We start from the raw sequence: 18,904 nt of genomic DNA, 5'->3' as shown, positions 1-18,904 counted from the left end.
GACACCCAAGGTTCAGCTCAGGACATACGGCTCGGCGTTCTCCTTAGGAATATTCCAGTCAAGTGTGGAATTCCTGGCTCCTCCTTCAAAGCTTCACTGCCCCATCACATTAGCACCGCTATCTTTGATTGCACTGGAAACAGTGGAGAGCCAGTGGACCCCGTGGCGCCCCCCCGAATTGGACGATGCACTTGTCTAGCAGAGCTTTCTGCTTCTTTACGTTCTCTTTTTGGCCGGAGGGGCCCGCAGTTCCTGTGGGATCCTCTGCGACTTCGTGTGCCATTTTGAATGATCTCCATTGGTGATGGCAGCTCTCACTGTGGTGGGCTGCCATCCCAGACCTTTACAAATGGCGTTGTCACCCTTTGCGTTCCTGGTTGGCCCTGGAGTTTCCCAAGATGGAGGACCGCAGTTGTTCTCCTGGTGACCACTTTACTGTCATGGTGAGGGTCAACATGGTGGGAGGTTGGCTGGGTTCAGAGGCCTGAGGGAGAGAGTGAATGGGGGGCTACACAGGTGTGTCGGGCAGGTTTAGGACTTACAGATATGACGGCCGTCAGCGGTCATCTCTGCATCTCCTTATCTGACGGCACCTAAAGATCCGAAGCCACACGTTCTGACAGACACACAAAGAGAGAGGAGATGACGAAGGGGCAAATACTTTTTCACAGCGCATTTGCACAACCTTCCTGCTTCTTTTTAATCAGACCAGACCCCCCCATGTACACATCTGCTGACAAACCACAACTCCCTTCTGGGACAGGAAATGCGACCTGCCATAGTGCCAGCTGGGTGAAGCCAAGCAGATGAGAACCCTGAGGTGTGGCATGCACCTCTGCCTGGCGCGTGTGTCGCTCTGCCTGGCGCACTGGCAAGCTAAGCGGGATCAACGAGCCATCGAGTTCAACTAGCCAGGGGTCTCGAGACACATCCTTGGGTGAGTGGGGGGCACATCCGACTAACCGTCCCAATCGCCCCCCATCTTGTTTCAGAGGTTACACTTGTGGTGCTAAAGTGAAGTAGCAGCCCCGGGTGACCTTTGACCCGCAGCTTCTGTCTGACAACTCACGATATTTGCGCTCACGCTCGTCTGCTGCCGTCCGAAGCCTCGTGTTTGTGTCTTCTGTATCCACCCCCCGAAATTCCCTCTCAAACTCCACAGCGTTGCCTCCCGCCGCCACCTTATTTCACATTACGCCACCCTGGCCCCTGGCGACTGAGGCTCCCGACCGCGTGCCTACACGACGCCGAAGATGCGGCCAAGCGCTCTAGTGGGGCCGTTCCTCTTCGCCTCCCTTCCTCCCACGCCCCTTTTCAAATCCCCTTGAAGCGATTGGCGCCCAGCCGGCCGGCGCCGCTTCGCGATTGGAGGAGAGCCACGCTCGTCATCTGCCGGGGCGGCACGCTCTTTGTGTCAAATGTTGTGAGGCGAGTTGGCGACTTTGTGTCAGTGGCTGGCTGGCTCGCTCGATGGCGGCTGGTCAGCGGCGCGGAGAGACACCGGCAGACAAAACGACCGGGATGGAGGAAGATAGGAACGAGCAGATGCGCCCACTCCTCACGACGGTAACTAAGCCCCCGCGCCCGTGAAGCGGGCACCGGAAAGAGGGGAGGGGGAGGGTCACCGGCGTGCGGAGTTGCGAAACGCCGACGAGTGGAGCGGAATTCGGGCGTTGTGGTGGCCACCGGCCGGGCACGTGGGGACGCCGCTGGTTTCGCTTCTTCTTCTTCTTCTTCTTCTTCTTTTGTAGTTAAGCCATCAGGTGCCGCTTCTTCCTTGTCGCTTCGTGCCGCTTCCGATTTCGATTCCCCCGGCGATGCCACTCTGGCTGCCCCCCTGGTCTTTGTCCACATATGGACGGCTGTCGCCGACTGCCTTCTGCGGGGGGAGGCACGAGCGGCGGCGACCCTTCCGCGGATCTCCAGCTCGTCGTTTGTCTCGGGAGGTGCGGACGGCGTGCTGCCTGCGTCAGAGTTTCGGAGTTGGGGATTCCCGAGTTTGTGCTCGGCGCAGAAGAAGCCACCGCGTGTCACGTCGAGTACCCAGTGGGCACATCCAGAGGGAGTCGAGTCTGCAGCTGGCATGATAGCTTATATGGCGCCTACACAGGAAAGGGTCGTCAGCAGTTGGGGGCTGTTAGTGGCCTGGCACTCCGGCTGGTACTCGCACTTCGCACTCCCACAGTGGCACACTTGTTAACCAGCCGCCTTCTGTCTTCCGAGAATGGTCGCAAGGGGGGGGCTTCTTCCTAAACTGTCTGGACTCATCAGTTGGGTGCGGGTGGGGTACGAAACACCCCGGGGCGCTGCCAGGTGTTTTTTCACTTGAGCCCCTGACAAGACAGGCAGACCCACCCATGGTAAGAAGGTGTAAGGAGTGGAAAGAGGCATAGGGGACCCAAAGTGGTTATGATGCCAGCTCTCACTGTGAAAGTGAGTCGCAGGTCGCACTTGGGCACCTTTTGGGCCCCGCCAGGCTGTGCTGCCTTTGTTTGTCAAACTCGGCCATCGGCCACCGAACCCTGTGCGGTCGAGTAGGACAAGGCAGATGATGGAGTGACGGTGGCCTTTACTGGTCATCTGCACTCCTCTCGTCCCCACGCCACTTTTTAAACACCACCCCAGTGAGGTGTGGCATCGTGCTTCGGAGAACGGCAAGCCGTTTTGAAGCTATGTGAAAAATGTCTTGGCACGCGGAGCAAGTGTGTATGCGGAACGTAAGCAGCCCCTCGACGCCGTCCCCCCGAGTTCGCATCTTGCCCAGCTGCTGACATCTTCAGTTGTTTGTCACTGTCGAGGACTTTTAAGTACACTTGAGCTGACGATGGCACACGAAACGCCAGCTCTGCCCAAGGTCAAGGTCACGCTCTCTGCCCAGTGTAAGAGCCCACATGAGGCAAGAAGGCTTTCTTTGTGCCACTTTCTGCTGCCCTACCGGGCTTTCCCTCGGGCACTTGCTGGCAGCCTGAAGCCATGAGCCACTTTTCTGACTGCGTGTGGCTTGAACCCCCAGGCTGATGCTGTGGTACCCCCTTTGAGGTGCCCACTGCCTTCATGTTCTCCTTCATAGGAGGCTGGCCTTGGCAGTCTTCAGGAGGTGCCAAGTGGAGAGGAGGTTCCAGTGCTGTGGTCACCGTCTGTTAAGAAAGCAGGCCACTGATGGCTCACCTGCATTGTGCAGGAGAAGCTGTGGGTTTTTGGGGCAGATGCCCCCCGTGTGCATTTGCTGACATCACGACAGTTCCAGATGTGCAGGGTGTGTGTGGCACATTTGTGCCCTGGGTGGGCGTTTACTCGGCATGCCTTATCTGGGTGGCCGTCCCGTCCATCGATCGATTTGGCTTTTTGTGAGGTCACAGGGAGCACAGGGTGACAGAGCAGACAGACAGTAAACACAGCGGTGCCACATGCCAACCAGTCCACTCCTGCCACGGTCGGTGCAGGCTTTGTGTGCCCAGGGCATGCCCAGAGTGTCCGATGTGACATGCAGCAAGTTGTGCTGCGACCCCAACATTCAGGTGTCAGTGTGGCCCATGTGGGCAAAGACGAAGCTGGCATTCATTCACCGCCCTCGCCCTCATTGGGCATTTGAGGTGCATGTCAGGGTGGTCAGTAAAATGTGACCAGGGAGTGCACTGGACAGGGGATCTTGGAGTCATTTTGGAGAAGTGGGCGAGCGGCTTGGGTGAAATGGCGTGTCCTCACCCACACTGTTCTGACATCCTAAACAAAAGGATGGGCACAAGAGCCATGGCATCGTCCAGGGTCTCATGGCTGGCGTCTGGGGGCCACCACTTTGAGATGCAGAGGGTAAGGCGCCGAACGGCTGGGATCGCCAAACCAGTGCACCTGCTGGCATTAAAGGGACCTCTCTGAGGTCACCAAAGTCCTGGTATGGTGGGCTCGAATGAGGTGGTCCACTTCACCGACAGCAAGGACAATCTGCTGTGGTCACAAAGCCCACCTGTCTGGTGTACAGACGAGACTCCCCTCGGCCCTCAAGTGTTGTGACATGGACCACTTCTTCAAACGAGAGTGTGCTAACATGGTGAAGACCCCCTGTGCGCATCACCTAGGTGCCCCCTATCTCTTTGTGTGTGTTGTTCATTGAAATGTCACATCGACTCTATAAATGCGATGCTACCCCCCCCGACTCTGTGCCTGCTGAAAGGCGCTGTATACAACCCGAGCAGCTGAGCAGAGCTTGAGTGGTAGACCCGCCTCCCCTCTCCCTCATTGGTCAGCCGTGCCAATCACCGCTCATTCATTGGCTGCTCTGTCACCTCAATTGACATCTGCTGTTGAAGTTACAGCGGGCGAGTGGGCGGTCCGCCTTGGGTTTGTGCAGATCCGAGGGGCTTTGACAAGCGGGTTCATTGAATTGCCCCTGAATGCTGCGGCTGTGGTGGGTGTCGTTGTCTTTTGTTCACGGTGTGTTTACACAGTGGACCGCAGTGTGACGGCTGGCATTTACTTAGAGGGCGCGGGGCATCCTGCTGGTGCCAGCATGCTTTATCAGCTGTCCCGTCCATTGATCGGACGTGCCCATTATTTTGCCCATTGTGGCATCACGGACGTCTGTGGCCGATGCCCCTGATGGTGACGACGAGAGGCGCCTTTGTTTATTGGTGGGCCACAGAATTTTCTTAAAACAATTCATTTGAACAGTCCTTGAATGGCACATGCCATGGGACAGGGTGAGCCTCAGACCGGGCACCTGACCCATGGATTGTGTCGCTGAGTTGTTGGGTGGGCCTTTGGATTTCGCTTTGCATCTCAATCGGTGGTCTCCTGTCAATTGGTGAGGTGCAAGCCACAGACATGGATGAGGACAAAGAGCACTGTGTGCCCTGGTGAGCGGGTGATGTGTTGGCATGCCAGGTTTGTCTGTGCTGGGGTTTCAGATGAACTCTCATTATTTACTTATTTGGGAGGATTGGCACAAGTCCATCAGGAAACAGTGCAGTGGGCGGGGCTGCCAGACGGAATTCAAAGTTGGCATATCAACATGTCTGCCACTTAAATGGCACAGGTAGTGCCACTTATTAAAGTACTTGAGACTTGATGGCTGGAGTTGGGTAAGAATTTGGCAGTTCTGGTGCCACCATCATGTGCTGCATGCCTGGCTGTGTGCCAGTGACATTTTGAGCCAATTTCGGCAGCACCCAGCTGCCACACACTCAGCAAGGGGGTAGACATTGGCGAGCGTAGATGGCTCTATCTGAGCAGCTCAAGGTGTTGGCAAGCCTGGTCGATATGAGCAGAGATGAGTGGTGCCAATGCTGTGGACTCTGAGGTGTTTTATGCTTTGCATGGCAGCGTTGCCCGTCTTGTACCTCCTGAAGTCTTTGACTCACTTCTTGGCTTTGTGGCACTGTTGTACTGGCACCTCTGGTTCAGGAGCACGGTTCTCTTCATGATTGGTGGCAGGGCCTGCAGTGGCAGTGCCATCAGCAAACCTAATGACCCCATGGTCATGGCAAGGTTCTTGGCACACTACTCTCAGGGGCCCCTGTGTTGAAGTTCAGAGAGGAGGGGGTGGCTGGCATTGCCAGTCTGTGCATGCAGTGGCACTGTGTCTGAGTCAAGAGCTTGGTGGTGCTCACAGGGCTGAGTCTTCAGACCCAATGCCAGTGTGAGAGAAGGCCCTACCCCGGGTTGACTCCCACTTCACGGCCCCCGAGGCCCCACACTGGTGCACATGCTCAGCTGTTTGCAGTGTAAACACGGCCCGTGCTTTGGGCACACAAAACTGTCACAGCTGAGCCGTGTTGACAAAGTGAATGCCCTACGGCGGAGTCCAACAAACGAGCCTGAGGACTGGACAGGGGGCAGCACGGGCGGGCGCATAGGTATGGCTCTCGCCATTTGCCTGTGCCTCCAAACCAGGACTGCCACTCACTCCAGGGGGCTTCTGAGTTTAGATGGGGAAGGCTGGCACAGAGCAGGGGTGGAGGAGACCCAAATGTAATACACGTGCAGAAGGGTGCTGCCAGGGTGTGCCAGGAAAGGAGAGAACGCATGACATTGGCAGTACTGCCCAGGCTGACCGCCAGGGGGCACATGGAACCACAAGATGCAGCAAGAGGGTTGCCCTGCAGATGCAGGGGGCCACGGGGTGGGTACAGCACCCACAGGTCCCTGTTACGAATGCTGGCCAGCAGCTCGCACAAGAGGCAAGTTTGGGGGTGGGCAGGTGGCAGACAGCAGTTGGCACTGCATGTTTGTTTTGTATCTTTTGCCAGCTTGGACAGTCTGGAGCTGCGAGGCCCGAAGGCCGGCCGGCTGGTCGAGTGTCACCTCCAACTTGGCAGCTGACGCACTTCACGACTTGCGCCCACCCGCTGAGCTCCTGTTTGTCTTGTTCTGAATTCCAACACACGCCGTTCTGTGGGCCTTGGCCGCGGCCATCTGTTGCTGGTCACCTTCTTTGGTCCACCTGTCCAGTGCCAGGCAGGACCCACTTAGAGGTTGCCCTGGACAGGGCCAGACTCCAAGCTGGTGACTTGGTCCCAGTGTTTGTGTCACACAGTGGTGGCGGGCCTGAAGGATTCTCCACTGGTTCATTATATAGCACCAACCAATGGATTACGCCTTTTTCTTTCCCGTCGATTATTTTGTGATTTTCCTATTTGTCCATTCATTATATAGCGCCTTTCGCATGCCTCCATGTTTTATGGTCGGCAGCAGGTTGTGCCAGTCCCATCACCAGCAGTGCCCCTTGTTAGGCATTATATGATAAACTGTCCAGCTCCATGCCAACAATAGAGCCTGCCTTCCTCACCAGTTTGTCCAGGTGTGATGCGTCCTTCTTCTTTATGCTGCCTCCCCAGCACACCACTGCGTAGAAGAGGGCGCTCGCCACAACCGTCTGATAGAACATCTGCAGCATCTTATTGCAGATGTTGAAGGACACCAGCCTTCTAAGGAAGTATAACCGGCTCTGTCCTCTCTTACACAGATCATCAGTATTGGCAGTCCAGTCCAGTTTATCATCCAGCTGCACTCCCAGATATTTATAGGTCTGTACCCTCTGCACACAGTCACCTCTGATGATCACGGGGTCCATGAGGGGCCTGGTCCTCCTAAAATCCACCACCAGCTCCTTGGTTTTGCTGGTGTTCAGGTGTAGGTGGTTTGAGTCGCACCATTTAACAAAGTCCTTCATTAGGTCCCTAAATACACTGTTATGTAGTGCCTGTCACATCCATGCCACGCTACATTTGCTTGGGTGAGGCCCATGGTGCCCGTGTGTCCCTTTGCCTTCCCTTTTAAATGTGATGTTGGGATAAGCCTGGCCGGTAGCTGACTGAGCCTGGACTGGGTGGTCCGCTCCTGCCTGCCCCTTAGACTTGTGTGCCAAAGGTGATGGTAGGTGAGGCTCAGGGCTGTTGGTAGGACAGCCGTGAAGGGTGAGGCGCTTGGGCTTCTTGGTACCAGAGTGGCTGGGTAGCAGGAGCCCAGTCCTGTACCCATGATGATGACCAGAAGGTTGAGTGGGCAAAACAGGAGCCCCTCTTGGTGTGCCTGGCAGTGGAGGATAGCAAGGGTAAGCAGAGGACACGCTGTCTCAGATCACCAGGGACTCAGCCAGTGGGCACTGAGTTGCATGAGCATGTCGGGATGTTCTGTGTATCGGGTGCCAGTAAATCAGTCTGCGTCCCGGTGGCACACCTTGGCATAGTCCCAGATTTGACACCTGAGACTTGTCGAGCTGTGGTGGCACGGGGCCTTTTAAATAATTGAGTGTGTGTTGAAGTTGGCGCGTGAAGGCTTTTTGCCCCCTGTGTGCCCACTGCATGCTTTCTTTTTTGCAGGTGAAATGAACGAAGTCCGTGCTGGTGCCCTTATTGCTAGTGCCAGTTTGTGTTTTGTAAATTAGCTGGGCACACAAATCAGTGGCTTAGCTATTTAGCTTTCACGGTGCCACACAGGCTTCAGCAGGGTGAGGTGCAATTCCCGGGTCAGAGCTGGGCTGCCCTCTTTGGTTGGTTGGTATTTTTATTTTGACTCCTTTCTGGTTGGCATGGCTTCAGCACCCAACATGTTTTTAATGTTTTGGCTTCTGCGTGGCACACCATGCAGGCTGGTGCCCAGTTGCAGCTTGGACGTGCCTGCTAATGCCAGTACACTGACTGATTTGTTGATATTTAGATTGGTCACCATTGCTTTCAAGGGGTGCTTCGCTGATGCCCAAATGTTGGCCAGGTTCAAATGTCTGCCCGGGCTCTGCATGAGAGGGCTCTGCCTGTTCTACCCACATCCCAGGGAGGTAGTTCAAGCCATGTGCCCAGTGCTGCTGGGATGGGCTGAAGGTTTAGGTGAATTGGGTGGTGGGCATACCGTGTACCAGCTCTACCATGGCATACTTTCACATCACATCACAGCCGAGACTAAAGGAACTGTACCCTCAAAATGGCGGAGTTTGCCACTCTGTGACTTGAAGATGGTGGCGCCCCTCTCGACATCAGATGCCCATTCGTTCTGAGCTTGTGTTTTGTAGTGCCAGCCTCGGGTGCCCTGCGTTAACCTGAGCAGTGGTGTTAGGTGACAGCTGACAGCGTAGAATCTGAACCTGCCAATGACACGGGCGCAACAAACAAAGCTGTCACCTGGCACCATGCCAGTTCCAGATTGAGGCTGCCCTGGGCTACTGAGACATCAGTGCCCTCTTTATGAGTGAATTGATGAGCCAGGCAGTGGCATCTAGTGGTGCCATGTGGGTGCCTATTGTGCTTTATAGCTCAAGGTGCCATCTTGAGATTGTGCCAGTTACTCCAGTAAAGCAAAGTTGTTGTCCGTCTAACTGACATGACTGGCTCTTCACTTAGGGCCTTCATGGCAGAAAGCTGCCTGAAACCTGCTGCGCCACGATGCCCGCCTAGTACCTAGGACAGCTCCTCCATGCCAAGTTCCAAGGGTCTGGGATGTGGAGGTGAGTGTGGCAGATCTGTGGCGCCAATAAAGCCACTAGGTTTGCCTGCTGCCATTTGGCTACTTCATGTTAAAGGAAATCTCGAGTAACTGGCACTGTTATTGTGGCACACTGATGGCTGCCCAAGGTGGCATGGCCTGGCAGTGCAGCTGGGGCTACTTCATGTTAAAGGAAATCCCCAGTGTCCTGTAAGTGTCAATCCAGAAGGGCACTATATTAATGGACGGCTGGCTCCTTCTCGCCAGGCTGTATGGGGGGCACCTCTTCTGATGCTCTCCTGGCTTGTTGATGTGGACTCGGCCCTGATGCTGCCAAAGTTGATCCTCACAGGGGGGTTTGCCAGTTTGCTTGAAAGGCGGGTGAATTTTTTCCAGTCAGCATTCCCATCGTGCCAGTTAGGAGCCCAGGCCTCAACTGAAGTGCCCAGCACATGACATAGTTCATGGAGTGACATAAAGAGAGTTGGAGAAGGCAGGCACCACCAGTAGGTGTGCATAAGCAAGCCAACAATGGGCACATTTTATCTCATTAACCCGTGGGAACAAAATCTGCCAAGTTTGAGTGAATTACGCGGATGGACAAAAATGGGCACAAAACAAAAACGAAATCCAAAAATAGAACAAAAAAAAAAAAAACAACAGGAAGAGTGCCAGTTCCCAGACAGCAACACCAGTGCCAGGCCTGCCAGTTGGTGAAGGACAGTCGGTCTCGTGCAGACCTCTGAGACGTGGTGGTCTTTGTGTTTAGTCTTTTGATACCCGATCATCTGGTCATGCCAGCTGCTCAAATCTGGAGTGTATAGGCCAGTGTCCTCAGGATGTGGCACAACCAGGGTCACACAGATCCCCAGCAGCACCCACCTTTGGTCAGGCCTTGTGGTTCAAGTCTGTCAGACCCCCACTCACGTCGCCTCACACTGGCTGTTGTTGGAACGCAAACCCCTCGTGTGTCTGAGTACCCAAATGGCATGAAGTCAGCTCAGCTGGACGTTGAATGAGTGCTGCTGCCCTGGCCTGCCCCTGACCCCGTCCATCTCCTGACTGCCAGTCGTGATCTGCCAAGTGTCCCCTCAACGACCACTGCACTTCCTGTCCTGCTGCCAGTCCAGCCAAATCTGCCCTGCTGGCTCAGGATGAATTGGTGGGCACCCATAGTGGGTGCTATGTGCCAACTGGGAGTCACAATGGTTCCCACGTGTGTTTGTGTTCACCTCTAATGGTTGGTTTGGAGCTGGCAGTGCCCTGATGTTGGAGAGTGGTGCCTAATATGGTGCCCACCACATGTATTCTGCTCACCCACGTTGGCCTGTCTTACTCTGTCACTGCTGCATAGTTAAAGGCGCTATATAAAACCAACTGATTGAATGTATCTGAAGAAGCAGTCCTTGAGGTGGCGTGGCAGAGAGGGCACAAGTGTAAAGTTGAGTCACCGACAAGAGCAAACAGTGACAGCAGCGAGCGGCCATCGGCCACCTGCTGCAAAGCCAGCAAAATCCAAGGTGACAGAAGGGATGACGCCTGAGGTGACAAGTGGGGGTGGGGCGGCAAGTCGGCTTCTCTGGGCTCTCAAATGGGATGGACGTGGTGCCTCAGCCTGAGCTCTGCCACACAGGCCTGGCACCGTGGCCGAGTGTCTCGTAATCCAGCAGCTCCTCCCGGTGTCCACTTGCCAAGTCGAGCGAGTCACTCAAGGCCACATGGTGGGACAGGACAGAACTGGCCACACGTGTCACATGCCAGGCCCACACAGGAAGTGGTGGAATGCCGGTAGTGCTTGGGGGCCATGGTGTCGTCGGTGAGTGGCCTTGGGTGACCGTGGACGGGCTGGCATATGTCTCGACGCCTTTGCCTTGTGAGACCTGGTGGGCGTTGAGGGGTCGCCAAGGGGGACGGACGTTACTTTGTCGGTGTGCTGGAGCGCCCCCTCCTGGGGTCTTTGAGACCACGCACACCCCAGCTCTGTCAGATTGTGCGTGAGCTGCTTGGATGCTTTGTTTTTTTTTTTTATGTTGCCCCCCACTTTGCCCCCGTGTCTGCTCTAAAATGGGCCTCAAACTCGACAGGTCAAAAGAAGGAAAGCAGTGGCATTTCGGGGACTGTGTGGGTGGGCGGCATGACTCGGGGGCGAGGATAGATGTAGGTGCCATGGATGCCCACCAGGATGCCCACTACAGGACAGTGCAGTGAAGCGACATGGATGAGGCTGGCACAGCTGCTCCATCTGATCTCATGCTGTACAGATGCTGCCCTCCGACGTCACCTCTGTCTGGGTTCGCCGTGCCCTCGACAGGGTCGGTGTGCCCATCTCTGTGGCATTTCCACCTCATCATTGATGCCATTGATATCGTCTCCCTGTTGCCAGTGTTCAAGGGTGGGCACAGAACACCAAACACTTGGCCCAAGTCTGTCAGGAACGGCAGCATCGTGTCGGGGGTATGGGTGGAGCCCCCTCTAGGGGGGCGCTAGTGTGTATGTGGCTTTTGTCTCATGGTTACCCAGCCAGGACCCCCGGGATAGGCACACACTGTCTCCTGAAATGGCCAGTAGGGGGCGGGCGCTGTGTGTTGCTGATGCTGCCCCCTTGAGTGCCCTTGGCCTCTCGCCTTCACGCTGGAGGTCCGGTGGTCAACACCTCCCCCACCCCCCACCCCCCCACGGTTTGCAGCATTCAAGTAGCCCCCTAGTGGTCCAGGAGCGTCACAGCACAGGGTCATTCAGGCCTGTGGTACGTTCTGGAAAGGCTCTGCTACTGACCTTTGGTGACCCTGAAGAGTGTAGACAAGGCGCTATAAACCATGATGTCCATCTGTGTTGCTAAGGTGTGGGGTGGCCTGCCTTCGTCACCTTCTTGTTTTGGCCTGCTCGGCCGGGGGACACGGGAGGGAGACCTCCAGTGCGGGTCATTGGCTTTTTCTTTGATGAATGCCGCCCTCCAGTGGATCTTCGTTTATTGAGGCTAAACTTGAACTGCGGACCCTTTGGAGTCGTTTAGGGGGCTCACGTCGTGGGTCACATCCGGTCACTCAGATCAAGGACCTGACCGTGATGGGACCTTCTCCTGATTGGATGGTCAAAGCCCACCTCTTTACAGCCCATTGGTACCTGTGCCTGTCCGTCATGCTGTACCCCGCGCTCGTTGCCAGCTGTCCCTCGGGCCGTGCCACGTCTGGGGCTGAGCTTGGCTTCTGTCACTTGGCCGGCCACTAGGGGTGCCTGTGCTTGTGGATGGGTGGGTCTTGCTGGCCCTCTTAGGCCGGGTTTGTACTTCACGTAAGCGTCGTACTGTTTACGTAAATCTGGAGGGATCCAGCAGGTGGCAGTGCTCGAGATATCATCACGGTGAGAGCGGGTTCAGCGTCGCCGTGTTGTGAATTGCCTGGAGCAGCCATTAAACTCCGAGGACATCTGACCGTGATATCTGGATGTTTGGTGATTAAATCCATCAATCCAGGGATGTGCCCCTTCCAGTTAGCACTGGGCACGAGGCAGCAGCAATCCCTGGACGGGCATCAGCTCATCACGAGGTGAACACAAGCAGACACACACACTGGCGTCACTTTAGTGTCCCCAAATCTGCGTATCTTTGGAGGGAAACCGGAGCCCACTGTGGAAACCCAGCAGGAAAACCTGAGAACTGCAGGCAGGGAACAGCAGCGACATGACACCCTGAGAGAGAGCAGCGCTAACCGCTCCGCCACCGTGCCACCCCATCATTAACAACATTCATTAATTAAACGAAATTAACGATTTATCTGGGAAATGTAACATCCACACTAATGCGTCTCATCATGGAAGTGACATCAAGTAGAAATCTAAGGATTCTAAATGTGCGGAGAGCTGGAATGTCACAAATGTCACGTGTCCTGTGTGACGATCGCTGCTGGAAGCCCCAGAAAAAAAAGACGGTACAGAAGACGGTTTGCGAGACTTTGAAAATGTGACGCGTCATTACGATCCTCAAAGCGGCTCTCTGTCACGTGCAGATAGTGACCCGAGACTCTGACGTCACACTGCGTCGCGTTCATTCCCGAGGACCTGCTCAGGGGACGCGTCAAATGAATGCTGGGAATGCGTGGCAGCCATGATGTGTGCGCTCTGAGCGTGATGTAGAAACGAGTCCTTAGTGTCCTGACTGGAACCCAAGTGAGCCTTTTGTGTCGAGGCCTGCTGGCACTTGTCCCTTTTTGGCACTCTTTGTTTTTTATTTTTAGTGCCCTGGCATGACGCCAAGGTCATTACCAGAATTTCACTCCCCAGATGCATCTGCTCATTCTGTGCACCCGCTCACTTTGCCATGTGATGCCCGTTTTGAGGGTCTCTACTGCTTCAGACTCGCACCCGAGAGAGACAATACAAATGAAGCCAGCCTAGGGTGACACCTAAAAACGATGAGCATGCCAAGTGGGTGTGCCACGGCTTGATCAGACGGTGGGTGTGTCACAGCAATGGGGCCAAAGGGGCACCTCACTTGGTAAACCTCAAGACTGAGCGGCCCACCCGCTTCTTTTGCCAGTCCTTGGCACAGCTGTCCACCTTGTTCTGGAAAGGTGGCTGGTGATGTTCCGTTCGGGAGGCTGCCGTGACCACCTGTGCCAGCCCTGTGACCTCTGATTTGGCTGTTTTCTGTCATCTCAAGTGACCCTTTTAACTTTGCGTATGTGGTGAAGGCCACCCACTGTTGGTCATGTGACTGAGGGCATTGTGTCTCTGTGTGCCGCCGACGCCCAGTCTGGCTGCCAGCCGGGACATTGTCTGCTGCGCAGCAGGGTCGCTGGCTGGTGGTCTCTTGGCCCGCCTCTTCTGGAAGGACAGAATGGCACTTGATACCAAGCTGAGGAATGGGTGACAAAGCTGTGGGGGAAAGGAAGGCACAGCAGAGGGCACCCCAGAGCCTACTAAGAGCTGCTGACAGGATGGTGAGCTTGGGTAAAGGAACCACTAAAGAAATGCCAAGCTAGGGAGGGCTGGCACAGTGCTTAGGCTCCTGGGTGCAGGTCATTGTCTGTGTGTGTGTGGAGTCGTCTCTCTCCCAGTGTCCTCACTGCTTATATTCTTAAGATGTGCCTAGCAGGTCTAAGTGGGCACTTTGTTGTGCTGGCGTCGAATCAGATTAAGTGGGTCTCAGGCAGTCCAGTTAAGCGCACTTGGGCAGAGAGGACCGGGCAGTGAGGCTGGGGCTGACCGCTCCACAGAGTTGGACTGTCCTGATGATGTACCATGTGAAAGGTGCTATATGTGACTCTGTGGTGACTCATTTGGTGTCTGCTGTTGCTTTCCTCAAGTTCTCATGTACTTTATATAGCGCCTTTCTGGACATCACTCCAGTGTTGATGCCTGGCTGGTGGGCCACTGGCACAGCAAGTGACACAAGGTGGGAGTTGACCTGGCAGCCTTTGATTTAGCCACTCTGAGCACCGATATCAGGCGTGCCATGCTAACCATCTGCTCACCTGGCACGGCTTTGCTTCCGGTGGTCGTGCCAGCCTGCAAGACCCCTGTAAATAGTCGCAGCTGCCCGTCTGATATCCTAGAGAAAGATCCCCCGTTTCGTTTCGGACCCTTTCCATCCATCCATCCATCCATCACGCTTTCCAGAAGCGTGCGGCCCCGAATGAAGCGGAATAAAGAGGCGACCGCCACAAGCTCGGGGGCGGACCGGCGCCTGTCCCGCCAGGACGTACAACGAGACGGAGACCGCGCGCGCGCGCCCCTCAGTCGGCCGTCGCGCCTTCGCAAGTTGCGCTCGCAGCAGGTGGCGGGACGGGCGGGGTTGGACGACCGAGTCTTGCCATATAAGGGAGTTGTGACGTTAGCCGTGTGTTTGTTTGTTTATTCGATTCACCAGTAAGGCTCTGGCTGCCGTTGATTAGCATAATCCCGCCCCCTCGTCCTTCGCGCGCGCCCTCGAATGCCTGACGAGGGGCACACGGCCCCCTCGACGCTGGCTGCGCCACTCCGGCCGAGCGAATGTGACCGCCGCGGCAGGACTGGCGGGCGGCTACCCGTCTTGGCATTTCTGGAGTCCGAGCGGCTGAAGCGCGAGAACGAACGGCTAGAAGAGCACGCACGCTCGCTCCCGCCGAGCCCCGCGGTTCGGTGAAAAGACCTTCCGGCGACGACACGATGGCTTACGGAAAGTGAAAGCGGCGGCTGGAGCGGGCCGCCCCGCGACAAACACGCACGATGGAGAGGCACGGCGAAGGCGCCCGCCCGCTGCGTGTACGTATGTGCTGCCTACCTGCCCGCCTGCCTTCCGCCGTCTTGGGTTTTGGGTGGCAGGCGCGTCGGCTTATGTGGCTGCGGTGAACGAGCCGTTCGCGACACATTTGCATCGGGGACACCGTGAAAGGCGCGACATGCGTTTTATTTGCACGACTTGGCCAAGTCGTCATATTGGGTTTGCCTGGGCAGGTGGCCACTTATTTGGAGGGGGTTGGCACGGCTGTCATCTCATGAAGACGTCAGTCAGTTCGTTTAAGCTGGGGGCGCTGGGCACGGACTCTGTCCCCAGCTGCACTGTCCTTGAACCCCTGTTCTCTAAAAATACACAGCTGATGGCATTTGCTCTTTAAAGAGGCCGGGCTGTTGAGTGGCATTGACTACCCGCGCTGGGGCTCAGACTGGCCCAAGCAGGTGGATTTAATGGCTGGGAATTTTAGGCAGGTGTGACGCACGTGGCACAGGCAGCACGGCCCAAGGGCAGCTGTTCGTTCATGCCCCAGTGGGGTGGCATTCGTGTTGACCCACGCCTTTTCAGGAGATGGTTTAAGTTGGGCATGAAAATTGGCACCTCCAAAACGGGGCTGGTCCCATCCCCAGTTTCATGGGGGGGTAGGGAGCTGGCATTGTTGCACCTTTAAGTAAAAGAACCAAAACTCGCAAAGCATTGATGGGCATCCCATCTTGGTGTGGGCATCCATTCCTGCACCTGGGGGAGGCAGCGAGTGGTTAGGATGCTGGTGACATCTCGTCGTGTGAAGATGGTGACCCAGGCCGAGCTGGCATGGCTCGATTGTCCACAGGATGTGGGCAGGAATAGGCGCCAAAGACGTCTGGTCTACTATTTTGTCAAATCCTTATGCCCGTTGAACATGGGTACCCATGTTGCTTCCTATGGTAGACGAGCCATGGGCACATACCAGGAGGGTATCACGTGTTCCTTCCGAGTTAACAGGTGGTGTCTGCAGCAGCCTGTGGGTGGCACACTGTGCTGCCTGCCTACCCAGTGTCCTGGAGGAGCTGCCCATTCATTTGAGCCATTCGAGCTGGAGTGCCACCTCTCCCCCTGTTTGCCTGTCTTCTCTTGGCTGTGTCCGTTCAGTGCCCTTGTGTGGGCTATAATAGGAAGTGTGTAGGCGCGAACCTTGGCACCATTGTGTGAGACTGCATGCCTTTGCCAAGAACTCGAGGGGGCGGGCTTGGCATTTCGGATTGCTTCTTCCAGGGTGGTCGGTGGCGCCAGCTGCTTTGTGATATTTGGGCTCCTCATTTAGCTCGTCCTTGAGCTCCCGAGAGCACTGACGGTGGTGCGGAGCGGAGGCCATGCAGGGCACACGGAGCCACCGGGCCGCGGTAGGCCAAGCCGTCTTTTGTTTACGTGCGCCGGCCTGCTGGGCATGTCAGTGCGGGGGTCTCGATGGGGGCTTTGTGGTTGATTCCAGGGGGGTGCCAGCGTGAGTCTGAGCGAGTGTCGAGCGCCAGGTGCAGATGTGATGTGGCGCCTTTCCTAGGTGCTCCTGTGTCTCGGTTGGGCATTGTGCCCTGCTTGTTGTCTGCTGTCGTGTTACGGCATTCTTGAGAGCGTTGACCCTGAGACTGAAGGTGCCAGTGGGCACTGATGGGGTGCCAGCACCACAACCACTTGTCGTTTTAATGAATGTGACCCACAGAAGTTCCAGTGGGCAGAGCTGCTGACAAGTAATGGGGCACACCGGGCCGGTGGCACCTGCCCCTTTCCCTTCAACAATAAGGCCACCTGATACCATGCCGCCTTGTCATCAGCAGAAGACAGCATGGCAACAGAGACGACGAGAAGTGAAAATGTCTGCCTCTTCGCCATTGACCTTGGCAGTGGGCCCCCATTGAGCCCGGGGGGATCGGGAGAGTCCAGCTGGAGTGGTCACCGTCCACAGCCCCTCACGATGAAGGCAGTGAGATGGGGTGGTGCCCGCTCATTGGTTTAGGCCTGGCACTGCCCCCCTCAGACCCCCCCGGGTGCCACTGACTGCTGCAGGACAGGCCCTGTGATGGACCGGGGACAGCGGTGGCCCGTGTGATGTGTCTCTCAGTGTCATTGTGCCCCATTTGCCCTGTGGGCACTCATGGGTGAGTCGCCTGTGTCAGGTCATTCCTGAGTGCATATAGCGACAAGGAGGGCGTCGGCAAGGAGGGCATTGGCTATAGTGAGGGGCCTGCTGCCTGCCAGGCTGGGTTTGTGGGGCCGCCCCGGGTGCTGTACCCGCGTCGAGTCAGTTTGCTTTTGAGGCCGCTCATCTCGCTAATCTGCTTGTCACTTTTCGAAGCCCTTAGTGTGCCCGGGTCACTTGGCATGTCGCATTTTAAAAGGATTTGCACGCCAGTGGCTTACTGGCCAGTCGCAGTTAATGAGGCTAATCGTCCTAGTCGTGGCGCGTGACTGCCAGTCCTCTGCCAGGTGTCCCTGCCACTGTGTCTTCAGTGTGTGACCCTCAGCACAAGTGCCCGCTTTAAGAGGTGCTGCCCTCGCCCACCCTGTGCTTAAGCCCCTTGGACACCCAGCCAGTAGTCAATGAGCCGTTGCCATCCTGCCTTGCACCTTTCTGCCAGGTGAAGCCAGCCTTAGGGTTTCTGCTGCGGTGCCCATTTTTAATGCTTGTGTCTCTCTCATTGTGCAGGGTCAAGATGAGGAGGCCATCGTGGACCTTGGCAAAACCAGCTCTACCATCAGCACCAACTTTGAGAAGGAGGAACTCGAAAGTAAGTGGCGAGTGGTGGTCCTGAACTCACCCTGGCATACATGCCAAACAGAAGCTGCCATCCGTGTCTGACACTCACTAGGCGCCATATAGAGGCTGGTAATGACAAAACCAGTGAAAGCGTCACCATTGTCACCCTGGGTGCCATGGAGATGCCCACTAGCCTCGCCTCGCTCATGTCTTGTTGGTGGCGATAGAAGGGCCTGCAGTTCAGCCAGTCATTTGTGAGAGTACACTGTGTCATGCCCACTGGGCGCTTTTGTGACATGTTGGGTGGCACTCCTTAGCTTCAAAGGAAGGTCACAGATCAGTCAAACTAGGTTGGAAGGACATGCCAGTGACATTGCCAAGTCCAGCTCTAAAACGGAGGGCAGTGTTGGCTTGGAGTGTTGTGGTCAGCAGGCTGATGTGACATGTGACAATGCGGTCAGTCATCGTGCTCTCCAATGCAGTCAGTCATCGTGCTCTCCACCGGTCACTGTGATGGACACAAATAACCCACATGACACGTGTCCACTTAGACCACCTATCAGTGGCTGGGATATTTAGTTGGCATCTGGATGTGCCAGACTCTGAGAGTCGAGTGGCTATGAGTGACGCCTTGATGATGATGATGATGATGGTGATGGTCAGTGTGCTTAAATATGTGGCAGAGAGGATATGAGGGAGGCCCGTGCCTGGTGAAGGCAGAAGTCAGGCACCACAGGCAGAGATGGAGCGGCGTGCCAGCAGCTGTTTATGTCAGCAGACCTGAGCAGGTGCAGCCACCCAGCTGTTCAGGTGTCCACAGGTCCACTGAGCTCAGCGGTGGGCACCACAGTTTATTAAGCAGTAGGTGTTGCCATTCATGCCTGGCGGGCTTGCCATTGGGACAAATGGGCATCTGGGTCAGAGTGCGCGTGTCGACGCTAAGAAGTGGCACACAGCCTGAACTTGTGGTATGCACAGGAACACCCTGTGAGAAGTGGGCAGCACTCTGGAAGCTTGAGGGGAATGATAGGACTTACAATGGTGGA

General features: G+C 56.0%; 1 protein-coding gene across 8 annotated transcripts in view; it reads left to right on the top strand.

Moving 5' to 3' along the window:
• Positions 1-1,405: 1,405 nt before the first annotated feature.
• Positions 1,406-18,904, top strand: part of LOC114663894 (sodium bicarbonate cotransporter 3-like) — a 35,509-nt gene continuing 18,010 nt past the window's right edge. For 6 of the 8 annotated variants that reach the window (XM_028817834.2, XM_028817832.2, XM_028817833.2 and 3 more), the window contains exons 1-2: positions 1,406-1,566; positions 17,808-17,889. In XM_028817834.2, the coding sequence (XP_028673667.1) occupies positions 1,471-1,566; positions 17,808-17,889 (178 nt within the window). In that variant the 5' untranslated portion in view covers positions 1,406-1,470. Of the gene's footprint in view, positions 1,567-14,833; positions 15,154-16,410; positions 16,507-17,807; positions 17,890-18,904 lie in introns of those variants that run through there. The other 2 variants (XM_051935630.1, XM_051935631.1) reach the window with 2 other exon arrangements.

This window comes from Erpetoichthys calabaricus, chromosome 13, assembly GCF_900747795.2.
Source record: "Erpetoichthys calabaricus chromosome 13, fErpCal1.3, whole genome shotgun sequence".
In the NCBI taxonomy this organism is placed as follows: Eukaryota; Metazoa; Chordata; class Cladistia; order Polypteriformes; family Polypteridae; genus Erpetoichthys; species Erpetoichthys calabaricus.
The sequence above is the reverse complement of the archived record's forward strand: the minus strand, read 5'-3'. Positions and strand labels throughout refer to the sequence as shown.